The 12,307-nt window shown below is 39.1% G+C and overlaps 1 protein-coding gene across 2 annotated transcripts; it reads right to left on the reverse strand.

Annotated features, from left to right (window-relative positions):
- Positions 1 to 482: 482 nt before the first annotated feature.
- chga (chromogranin A) lies at positions 483 to 11,063 on the reverse strand. 2 transcript variants are annotated; one of them, XM_043697202.1, is made up of 7 exons: positions 10,777 to 11,063; positions 10,345 to 10,391; positions 10,135 to 10,228; positions 9,813 to 9,881; positions 8,591 to 8,692; positions 7,153 to 8,087; positions 483 to 983 (listed from the first exon to the last, which is right to left on the reverse strand). In XM_043697202.1, exons 1-7 carry the CDS (start codon positions 10,820 to 10,822, stop codon positions 900 to 902), a joined length of 1,377 nt encoding a protein of 458 aa, XP_043553137.1. In that variant the 5' UTR covers positions 10,823 to 11,063; the 3' UTR covers positions 483 to 899. The 2 variants fall into 2 exon arrangements, with proteins under 2 accessions (XP_043553137.1, XP_043553138.1); XM_043697203.1 differs by lacking the exon at positions 8,591 to 8,692.
- Between the last annotated feature and the right edge of the window lie 1,244 nt (positions 11,064 to 12,307).

Below are 12,307 nucleotides of genomic sequence, written 5' to 3' on the forward strand. Positions count from 1 at the left end.
TGAGGCTTATAAGAGTGGTTCAGTGGCTCAGTGGTTAACTCTGCTGTGTCACAGCATCAGGGACCCAGGTTCTATTCCAGCCTCGGGTGACTGTGTGGAGCTTGCACATTCTCCCTGTGTCTGCATGGGTTTCCTCTGGGTGCTCCAGTTTCCTCCCACAATCCAACGATGTACAGGTTAATGGAATTGGCCATGCTAAATTGCCCATACTCTTCAGAGGGTCGGTGTGGACTTGTTGGGCCAAATGGCCTGTTTCAACACTGTAGAGATTTGATGATATTAATTTATAACATTCTGGTTTTCTATAGTCTATGCCTCTTTTTTAAAACCTTCAATGCCTCTACTCTTTTTAAGCCACATTATCACATTGTCCTGTTACTTTAAAGGTTGGATACCAAAGCCTCATCTACACTTTCAAAAGCTTTATTTTAATTTTTTTTTGTCCAAAAGAGTATGAGAGGAATAAAGCAAAAACCATTGAGTAAAAGTTGTTTTCTTTTAATTACATAAATTGTATATAGAATGTACAATATAATTAGTCTGACTTGGTACAAACTTCTACCAAGTCCAATAAGATTTTAACTCGAGTTTCATTTCTTCTCTACAGTATTCTAAATGCTGTAGAATTTTAAATGTAAAGGAAAACATTGAAAACTGATTCAATTATTTTCGAAAAAAAAATGTGAGCAATGGAACTTCATACATTTCATTAAATTAAATGGTGTAAATTAATAAGTAAGCAAGTAATTAGCAGCACCTCAGAAAGAAAAGCTAGTGTGTAGACCACTAGAACACACGAGTAATTATAGTAAACTAGTTAAAATGTTACAATTCAAACAAAATGTATGTTGAAGGTGCTGATAGTTGCTTCATTATTACTGAGCTTTGAAGCACTGGGTTTAATTTCTCCGCATTTGGTGTAATCTCTGTGCCATTGCTTCCAGTTCACTTTCAATTGCTTCAAGATTCTCCATTTCTTGTTCCTGGGAAAATATTACACATTTTAAAATGTTGGTTATTGCTGCAAGGACAATTTCTAGATAATTAAGGGAAAAATATTTTCACAGGTGGAAAAGGATACCTTGCATTGATCTTTTTCCTTATGTGACCCATCTTTCTCAACACCTAAGCAGGTTTACTGCAGACTGAGCAATGAATAGTGGCAGGGGCTACTTAACGAGGAGAAAGTGAGGACTGCAGATGCTGCAGATCAGAGTCAAGAGTGTGGTGCTGAAAAAGCACAGCGGTTCAGACAGCATCTGAGGAGCATAAGCCCTACATTATGCCTGAAACGTCGATTCTCCTGCTCCTCGGATGCTGCCTGACCTGTGATGCTTTTCCAGCATCACACTCCTGACAGTGGCTGCTTAAGGATGTTAATTGGGAAAAGGGCAGGCGAACCACTTAAGGCTCACTCGCCATTTGTTAAATAATAGCCAAATGAAGGGTGACCAGGTAAACAGTGGGATGGGTATTCACTTGGCTTTACAGGCCACCCCTACCTGCAAATCCCTTGCACAGAGGACTGTAAAATTCTGCCCAAAGCAACAGAAAGGCAAACCTTTTGAAACTGGTTCCATAAAGGCCGTTTGTCACCAGATTTTGTGTCGAAATAATAGTATTTGAAATTGCAACATTGAATGGGAAATTACAACTGAGCAATTTACAATGGTAACAGATGGTGGAAAAATGTGATTACAAATTGTGACAATCAGGTTTATAAAGAGAAACTGCACACCAATGCAAAACTTTTAATGATTATACATGTATCCACAGATTTTCTTAGAAGTTGTAATAGAGTTTTCAAGATTGAAACTATTCAGATGGAGTGTTTATACATTATGATCTAATTTGCGGCTTTAACTATTTCAGGTAGTCTTTGAAAGGAAATCCCTCCCTCCTTTCATCAGGTAAAATCCTGCAGGCCAGTTAGCAGCTGTAATTTGCTGTTAACACAGAAAACCCTAATGGATCGAGGGTGTGCTTGGAAACCTTTACATATCAAATCTGCTTTTTTTAAAAAAAATAGTAATTTGGAGTTACTCTGTTAGGAAGAGTGATTTGCCAAATTTATTCTATTCAAACCCAAAGTATACTGCTATTATCTTACTTCATTTAAGCTTACAGAAACCAACAGTACTTCTATTAGATGTACCATTATTTTTGAAATACGTAAAACTTGAAATAAGTAAAATAAGTAAAAATATGAAGATGGTGAAATTAAGCCAATACAGTACAACAACAGCTAAGTGAAAAAACAGTGGGAGTCAAAATCTTATTTCAACTGCTCTCTAAGACCCACATTTACGGACTTTTACAGATTTTATAAAATTGCTTAATAGAAGTGTATTTCCTTGAGTTATTGGTAGGATATGCAATGATCAGTAGTTCACTCAACAAATCTGTTCATCCATTAGGCTGACCTTGGCTCCCATAATTTTCTTTACTTCATGAATGCAGTTGATGCTGGCTGTTCAATTATTCTGTCTTACTTAAGCTCAATCAAACAAATTACATTCACCGCTATTGAGACTGATAACAAATAAAGAGTTGACATTTCATTATGTTGAAAGCAACTGCCCGTTTTGTACATGTTCTTCTGCAAACAATAGTAAAATATGTATAGTGGTACAGCTATTGAAAATGACTTATTACAGACTTGATTCACGTAATTGTACCCATCACCTTCAAGTGTTTTTGAAATGAATTGCTAGGAGCTAGTCTTGGATGGTCAAAGGAAAAGAATTTTACAATTTTAATCCAGGCCAGGAGGTGAAATTTGAAATGAGATTCCTGGGGGACTTAAAACAATCAAATTACGCACTGGTCTATCAGCTAGGAGAAATTTTACATTCATTTTATTATAAATAGATTTAAGGCTACCTTATAATAAATTACTTTTTAACCTCTTAATCTCTCTCCAAGATAGTCCTTCTTCTGCCTTTCCTTGCAACTGCTGGAGTTAAGTCTACAACAATGTTTAATTGAACTTTCCTTGCAATATTCCTTTAACTATATCGTTCGAGAATCAAAATGGCCAAAAATCTTCAATGCGTGAGCTTCAGTGTTTTAAAATGAAAAATTTCTCCATCTCTCTCATCCCTTAACTTCAATTGTCATTCACTTCCCAGTCCTCTGTGTAACTCTTCCCTCAGTTTCCAGTAGGATTGCATGAAACAACACAAATATGCTCAGTGCTCAGAGTATCCAAAAGCAATGCCACCGAGCATTAGCAATAACTGTAAAATATCTTCATTATTTATCAAGAAATTTTTAAAAAGTAAGGGTTGGTTACTGAAGCACTGGTAAATTATGCAACACAGAAAAAGTGTGCTGCAGGAGTTAAGTTCAAATGTTTCCAAGCTGCTATTCATACAGTGAATTCAGACACTCAGATGGACCATCGGATAAGGGAATGAGCAATGACATGGGTGTGAAATACATGTTAACTGTCAGTACTCTCTAAATGGAGGAAATTGACAAATTACATCAAATACAAGTCCTGCTGGTCTATTTGAATAAAAATGTAACTGAGAGGTGAATTAAACATACAATTGCTGCATCCCCAAATTAAGACCATAAAACCTAGGGACAGGAGTGGGCTTCTTAAGCCTGCTCTATCATTTGATAGAATCATGGCTGATCCAACATTTCTCGCATCAACTTTCCTGCTCTTTCACACTTTCCTTCAAATGCATTAGAATTGATGTTGGGTGCAAATTATTTAGAAATTTACAAATAATTTACATTTAACTGTAGTATTGATATATTTTGTTTTGCAGCAATGTTATAGTTACAGTTTTATTCGAGACAGCACCCTGGCATATGGGCTCAACCCGCAAGCATTCCATTTTGCTTCAGACACATTTTAAGCTGCGATGCTTGGTTTATAATTTACAAGTTTTGGATTAGTGCAAAGATGAAGGTGTTTTGCATCAACACAAACTTGCTGTGTTAATTGGACTGTATCCATCATCACATGGTTCAAGTCAGGTTCTGCAAACGCACATTCTGTTTCCTGAAATTAAATGCCGTTTGCTCTTGAACTCGCCCTAACGTATCCCACACTGTCTGCAGCTTTGAACATAGAACATAGAACATTACAGCGCAGTACAGGCCCTTCAGCCCTCGATGTTGCGCTGACCTGTGAAATTAATCTGATGCCCATCAAACTTACACCATTCCATTAATATCCATATGTCTGTCCAATGCCCATATAAATGCCTTTAATGTCGGCGAGTCTACTACTGTTGCAGGCAGGCTGTTCTACGCCCTGACTACTCTGAGTAAAGAAATTACTCCTGATATCTGTCCTAAATCTATCACCCTTCAATTTAAAGCTATGTCCCCTTATGTTAGCCTTCACCTTCTGAGGAAATGGCTCTTACTGTCTACCCTATCTAACCTTCTGATTATCTTATATGTCTTGATTAAGTCACCTCTCAACCTTCTTCTCTCCAATGAAAACAGCCTCAGTTCCCTTAGCCTTTCCTCGTAAGACCTTCCTTCCATAGCAGGCACAACCTAGTAAATTTCCTCTGACCCCTTTCCAAAGCTTCCACATCCTTCCTATAATGAGATGATTAGCAATGCTCTAAGTGCAGCCTTACCAGTGTCTTGCACAGCTGAAACATGACCTTGTGGCTCTGAAACCCAGTCCCCCCAACAATAAACACCAACACACCATATGCCTTCTTAATAACCCTATCAACCTGGGTGGCAACTTTCAGGGAATTATGCACCTGGACACCGAGATCTCTCTGTTCATCTACACTGCCAAGAATTTTACCATTAGCCCAGTGCTCTCTATTCCTGTTACTTCTTCTGAAGTGAACTACCTCAAACTTTTCCGCATTAAACTCCATTTGCCACTTCTCAGCCTAGCTCTGCATCTTACTTATGTCCCTCTATAACCCACAACATCCTTCGGCACTATCAACTTTGCCTACCTGAGTGTCATCCATAAATTTACTAACCCATCCTTCTACGCCTACATCCAGATCATTTATAAAAATGACAAACAGCAGTTGCCCCAAAACAGATCCTGTGCTTCAGAAGCAAGTGTGCCTGAAAATTGTGAAATTACAATCTTTGAATATACCCATGAATGAATCACATGCATGTATACCTATTTGATGAATAAAATTCCCATTATTGTTCAGTGCCTTATGAAAAACATAATTGATATGAACTCATTACCATTTACAAAGCTGGAATTGTATCAAGCCATGGTTTATGAAAATCTCAATTATCAATGTGTAAGCTCTATTTCAGGCCTATGTGCTTTCTGGAAACTATGGGGGTACTTAGATTTTCAATACTTATCCCATGTCATCACACTATTACTCAAAAATGCATACAAGAAAAATACCTCTGTTGAATTAACCTTGAATGGTATTCAGTTCTGTGGTTTGTGCTGATTTCAGTCAGGTTAGTGACATTAGGTAATACAGTTGGCCTTGATGATAATGGTTGCTGTTTGGATCACTGTCCTGTTCAGTTGGCTACAAAGATAGAGATTGCTGGAAAAGCTTCAGCAGCTCGGGTAGCATCTGTGGAGAGAAATCAGAGCTAACGTTTCAGGTCTAGTGACCCTTCCTCAGAACTCTACATTCAGAGTTGGACCTGAAATATTACATCTGATTTCTCTCCACAGATGTTGCCAGATCTGCTGAGCTTTTCCATCAATCTCTATTTTTGTTCCTCATTTACAGCATCTTCAGTTCTTTCAGTTTTTAGTTCAGTTGGCTAGATGGCTGAGTAAGATGCAGATTTATACTAACAGCCCTGTTAAAATCATCATAATGCCTGTGGTAGTTTATGCACACCGGCCTCCTTATCCTACATCACCCTTGCAGTATAGTACAATCTGTACATAACTAATTATATCTCTCTAATGAAGATAGTTGGATTATGGCTATTTAACTTTCCTTATGTTAAAGACAATGTACAAATGTAAGTTGTTATTGATAAATATTACAGCTTAGGAGGCCACCAACAAGTGACCTCCATTATCAGTTTCATCTGAGAACTAACGAAAATCTTTGGTGCCTCCATATAGTATTCATCCCATGATTCCATTTGTCTTTATCAGGTCTTTATTAGTCTTCCATAACTTATGACTCGTTTCGCTTGAACAAAATTTACTAATCTCAGTAATAATTTATCTTCTAGTCCACTGGTAATGTTGTGATCTTTGGTGAAAGATAAGAATTTCACATTGTTTCAACTTAACATGGAGGGTCTTGGATATTAAGAATCAGTGACAAGAGGAAGGGTTCAGTAAGCCTCCACAGGTAAACTCAAATAAATTGAGAAGATTAACACTAACGCATTGGTTGTGTTTATGCTCTACTTCCTCCTCTAAACTACAACACTGTTCTAACTCTCTGATCACCCATACCTTCACTCTTTGGTATTCAATACTGTAACTTTTGACTTCTTACACTTATCACTGGCTGCTTAACCCTGCTGCACTAAAAAGCTGAATAAATCTTGACAGTGTCATGTCAACCCCATGCAATACTCTGGATTATCTACTGGTCATAGTAAAATATCTGAGGACACTTATTTCTTGTAATACCTTTCCCTAACACACTTTGACAGTCCCACTCTTTTTATGAAACACCAGTCCCCATTTTGGGAATGAATTATAGAGATCACATCTGCAATCCATTATAGACTCATGATTTTCATTAATCAGAGATTACTAAATTCACAACCAGGAACAATGTCAAATGAGCCCTGCTAATAAAGATCTGGACAGATGGAAAGGTTTTGCATTGGATCAGAATGTAGGCGGAAGTGGGTACTGTAGCTGCTGGAGATTAGAGTCAAGATTAGAGTGGTGCTGGAAAAGCACAGCAAGTCAGGCAGCTACTAGATCACAATATGTCATGCTCCAAAGCTTCAAAGATAGGCCTTGCCTCATTTTTCTGACCTTGATGACCTGACTGCTCCCAAGTACAGGTGCTCGTCATTTACAATGTGTTGAAAAATCTACAGAAGTGCATCCCTCCCATTCCCAAAGGAAGTCTTTGGACTCTGGCTTACAAAGCAAACCTTGCCAGAGATAACAGCACCTTAGCAGTTCGCCAGCATTCAGAAGTACCACAGTAGATCAATTTAAAGGAAACATAAAATGAAACAAACCTCATTTTTCCTATTGGCACTCCCTTCTTCTTCTTTCTCCTTCTTATTTTCATCTTCAATTCTTTTTCGCACTGGGTATGATGAAATGGTTTCCTTCCCTTTTTGTCTGATATCTTCCCCAGAGTGAGATCTTCTGTTGCCCCATGAGTGTTGGAAATGACTCGGTTCATTGTGTGCTTTGGCACTTCCAGATCCTGCAAGTTTACCGTTTCCCTCGAAGAGATCTTGTTTTTCATCACTTGTTTCTCCATGGTTTTGTTCTGGGCTCAGTTCCCCTGTCATCTTCCACTTTTTTCTCTCCTGCAGCTCTTCTTTCGATGATCCATAATTTTCATCACTGATGTTTGAGTCTTCATCCTCTTCTCTACCTTCATCCTCTGAATTCTGGTGGATCATGGTATTGTCATTGGACCTTATTTCTTCCTCAGAGGATGTCCCATCCATCTTCATGTCCGAAGGCTCACTGTTTTCAGGTTGGTTTCTGCTTTCTTCCATGTTTCTTCCATCCCCTCCATCATCTTCTGAAGGCTCTTCATCCTTACTGTCACTGTAATCACTGTGGTTTTCCACCTCATCCTCTTCATTGCTCTCTTTGGTTTGGTCTTCATCCATTTCCTCTTCCTGGGTATCCCCATCTTCATTTGGCTCACTTTCCTCTGGACTATGCTCCTCACTTTGGCTCTGATCCTGGGACTGTTCTACAGTAGACTCAATTTCAGAGTTGCCATGCTTCCTTGGCTCCTGTCTTTTTATGTCTTCCTTTTCTGGGGCCATATTGCTGCTAAATGGAGTTGTATCCTTCATGTTCAGAAAGCTGTGCCTGCTTACATTTGGTGGTGTCTCCTCTTTGCTGTCCTGAAACTCTTTGTCCTTCATTCTGAATATCTCACCAGATGATCCTTGCTGTTTCTCTGTAGGGATCTCATGTAATTTACCTGCAGAACAATCAATATGATAGATGAACTTTCACGAAGTCAATTGGACTAATTGCTTTTGCTCAGTTGCTATGATAACACTCAAGGACAAACATATCTTGTCCAAAAACAAAAATTCCGACGGGGATCAAAAACAGACAGAAGCTGCTGGTATGTCATTTCATGAGTAATGTTCAATTAACACTACTTAAACTATATTTAAATGATGACAGAAAGCAATTTATGTAAAATATCTGTAAATAGATAGATCTGACTAATCAATATCAACACTCCTTCTATGCAATGTATTCTATTTTAAACAGTCTCTGTTATACTCAGTAGTCTGATATGGTAAATTAGAAATGCTGTAACATGCAATTAGATTCTGGCAATGCATCACAAATATAATTTAGCCAATTAAAGTACTTTAAGCAAAACGATGCTCTGCAACTGAATAATTATCTGGATTACATTGACAGTCTGCAATGTACACCAGGGATTTGGTGGTTTACCTCAACACTAACCTGCTGATGATATCTTTTTGTCAATGTGACTCTCGAGGGCAACAGAAAGGATGTCTTTGTAATCACTGCTCTGTTTTTTTTGCAGAGCTTTCTCATTGGTTCCTGCACCAAAATTTCAAAAGAAAATTTATCATTGGAATTATTGAACATTATGATTTTATCCAAAGCCTGGCTCTAAATTTTGCAGAATGGGGTTGAAAGATTCATTCTGTTTCTCAAATGTTCCCATTTAGTGTGCCCTTGACATATCAGATTCTAATATTTTGCTTTCACCTTGAAACTGGAGTTACCTGTACCTGGTTATGTTCTCAGTGCATAGAATGTCACAGGAACAAAATGAGGTCCTATATTACAAACTATCAGGTTTCAATAATGTTAATGAAGTTGTCTTTATAATTGCCTAAGTACAATCTTCTTTATATCATTGCAATTAAACAAACGGTTATGAATGTATTAATTATACAGGAAAATATGGAGTACTGAATTAATGTACATGGAAAAAGATAGATGCATGGCTTATCTTCTCAAACATTGATAGTTATTTTGCTAATAAAAGCTGATGCACTTTATTTAGTGTAACTCTCCATCTCACCAGGTGGAATGGTCCTTGCTAGAAAGGCTGCATAGCCATAGTTGATAAGATCAGGCAAACTGTATTTAAGCCTTGTATGTTTGGACCTATGTTGCCCCTAAGGAGAGAGTGCAAACTCAATGTTGGGCAAACAGAATTCCTACAGACATTTGTAGATACCTCTGGGGTTAGATTTAGGGATTCTAATATACTGATGGGTTTTCTGCTGTGTTAGACATCTAGCAGGCAACAAAACATTCAAAGTTAACTTCAAACACATTGTTGCAGTTTATTGAAACCTAATTTAATTAGAGATATTCAAAGCTGGTACTTTGTTTGCTATGAAGTGTGTAATATTCCAACAATATATGTCTAAAGAAACATTAGCCCTCAGTCAAGCAAGAGGTGACAACCTTTAATTAAAACCTCTCTGGGAGTGTTATTATAACGTCAATATCTATATGGGAACACTGCAGCTTTGATTTTTTTTCCTGCAATTAAGTTGATGCAGAAAATTGGCAGAGGTCAGGGAGAAAGTGGGAAATGTGCAGGGAAGATGTTAGACTGGCATTCAGTGCAGTACAGCCTGCAAATCTGGCATGATTTCAGACCATCTTAGAGACTGCAGTTACAAAACCACAGCTACAGTACCTTTAGCAGCAAGTTCTTGTAATTCCCGCAGCAGGTTTTGGTGTCGAAGCACTGAGATTATTCTCTCATCTGCAAAGAGCACAGAACAGGAAAGTTAATGAGTAATTTAAAATAAATAAAAACCTGTGATGTAGTTTGCAATCAGTTAAATTATAGATGGCTGCAAAAATAATTAGAGCAACAAAAATACTTGGTAACAAATAGTTAATAGACAATGGAAAAAAGTAATTTAAAAAAACATTTTGGGAAAAGACATAAAATGAGACCAAATGATTATCGTGAGATGGTGATAGACAATTGGAATGCGATGAAATTATCTTACCTCCTCTCAGAATCTCCATACAGTGCTGGCTGACTGGTAAAGGACTGGGTTTGGAGAGAGTGTCGGAGATGACCTCCACAACACATTTCATCACCTAGACAGCAAGATGGTTTCTGTTAGTGTTGTTTGGGGGAGGGCGAACGTTCCCCTGTGGAAAGACTTCCAAGGTCAAAAAGAGGTCAAACAACAACGGCACGCCGGCTGACTTACCTTAGCGTCGGCTGGCGACTGCTCGATGGGCACAGGAGCGGAGAACCCTACAAAAGAGAAGCACACATCAGCACCAGAGGAGGAACAGCAGGTCCGGTCGGCAAAGGCGGGCTGATTGAAGTTGCGAAAGAGCGATATAAACAGTTAATTCCTCGTGTTGACGCACCATAGCATCATTTGGTTTCTACAAGGGCTAACGACCTGAAAAGTCATCGGATGAATTGGTCCGGGTTGGAGTGAACTGGAAAGGGCCGGTCGCTCCTCGCCTCTCTCCATCCCCTGCGCTGTCCTTGGTGCTGAAAGGGTCATTCCCTTCTCTGTTCCAAACCACCGCATTTTTTTCTCTCTCTCGTTTTAAATTAAATCACAGCCTATCTACGAGTCTAAAGCGACACATTTACACAGAAAACAGAAGCCACTGATCGTCCTTACCTCGGGTGGCAAGTAAAACGAGAGTGAAAAATCCCAAAGGAATCATTTTGTTTTCCTGCAGGACGCGTAGATGCGCTCAACTAATGCAAAAAAAAAAGCTCCCCCCTCCCCAAACCCTCTACCTCTGGCGAAACACTCCCCTTTGGGGACCGAGAGGACAAGATACACGATTAAGAGGCGCTGACTCGGGGTCTGGAGACTGAGGCACTGTGCTGAGCTGAGCTCCTACACTATCTGCCGGACTCTGCGAGCAGTGGGCACTTGCAGCACCAACTCCCGCTTTAAATCCCAGCAGCCGGATGTGACATCGAGCAGAATCCACTGAAATCCCAGCAGCGTCGAAGGCGAGAGCCAATCCAGGTAAGTGGCACTGTTGTTCCTGCAGTCACAGACAAAAAAAAACCCTCCAGAAAATCAACTGCTTTAATCTAAAACTAATCTTGGAATCAAACATGATCCAAGCACTCGCTTAATAGTTAAAACAGTCAGCAGTTGTTCTGAATACACATAACAATCCAACAACATGCCAATTGTATCTGGAAAATGTAGAGATCACAACCTATAAGTGTAAATTATGAACTTTCAACTGAGTTTTGTATTTCTATAGCATCATTAAAAAAGTAATATCGCATGGTGTATTTAATAAGGCATTCTTATATATGTTGTTGCCCTGTCATTCAAGTATTAAAAAATTACAGTCTCCCAGCCCATTGTTACCAAAAGTGTTTAAATGATTAAAGGAGAAACATGTAAATTGATATCCGTGCCTAAGTAACCACCTCATATCTCAAAGTCTTCAAGGCACTGACAGACTTTTGAAGAGCGATCACCGTTGTAATGTAGGAAATGTGACAGTAACAGCAAGCTCCCACTTGCAACACTGTGTTGATGATCAGATAGTCTGATTTTCGAAATGTTGGCTGAAGATTAAATATTGGCCAAATCACCAGGATAATACCCCTGCTCTTTTTTTGAAATTGTCACATGCAGACTTTTACAAGAGCCATGGCCTCAATTAACAGGCGGCACAGTAGTTAGCACTGCTGCCTCACAGCGCCAGAGACCTGGGTTCAATTCCCGCCTCTGGCAACTGTCTGTGTGGAGTTTGCACCTTCTCCCCGTATCTGCGTGGATTTCCTCCAGGCTCTCCGGTTTCCTCCCACAATCCAAAAATGTGCAGGATAGGTGAATTGGCCATGCTAAATTGCCCGTAGTGTTAGGTGAAGGGGTAAATGTAGGGGAGTGGGTTGCTCTTTGGAGGGTCGGTGTAGACTTGTTGGGCTGAAGGGCCTGTTTCCACACTGTAAGTAATCTAATCTAAACATCTCATCTAAGGGACTGCACTTCTCACAGTGCAACAGTGCTGCAATGGATTGGCAACTCAGAATTTCATGCTCAAATCCTGGAATAGGATCAGATCCTGGAATTCACAATTGTTAAAAACAGTCCCCCTGAATAAAATACATATGTTTCTGGCACCACTACAAATAGACTTTTCCTAACAGCATCAGTCACAAATGTTCAATGATTT

The sequence above is a fragment of the Chiloscyllium plagiosum genome, chromosome 10 (genome assembly GCF_004010195.1).
Source record: "Chiloscyllium plagiosum isolate BGI_BamShark_2017 chromosome 10, ASM401019v2, whole genome shotgun sequence".
Taxonomy (NCBI): Eukaryota; Metazoa; Chordata; class Chondrichthyes; order Orectolobiformes; family Hemiscylliidae; genus Chiloscyllium; species Chiloscyllium plagiosum.

Coding starts and splice junctions, on each gene's coding strand:
- chga (XM_043697202.1), bottom strand. CDS start 10,822: ATGATTCCTTTGGGATTTTTCACTCTCGTTTTACTTGCCACCCGAG. Junction 9,882..10,134: donor TATGGAGATTCTGAGAGGAG/GTAAGATAATTT, acceptor TGCTCTTTGCAG/ATGAGAGAATAATCTCAGTG. Junction 8,693..9,812: donor ACAAGAACTTGCTGCTAAAG/GTACTGTAGCTG, acceptor ATTTTGGTGCAG/GAACCAATGAGAAAGCTCTG.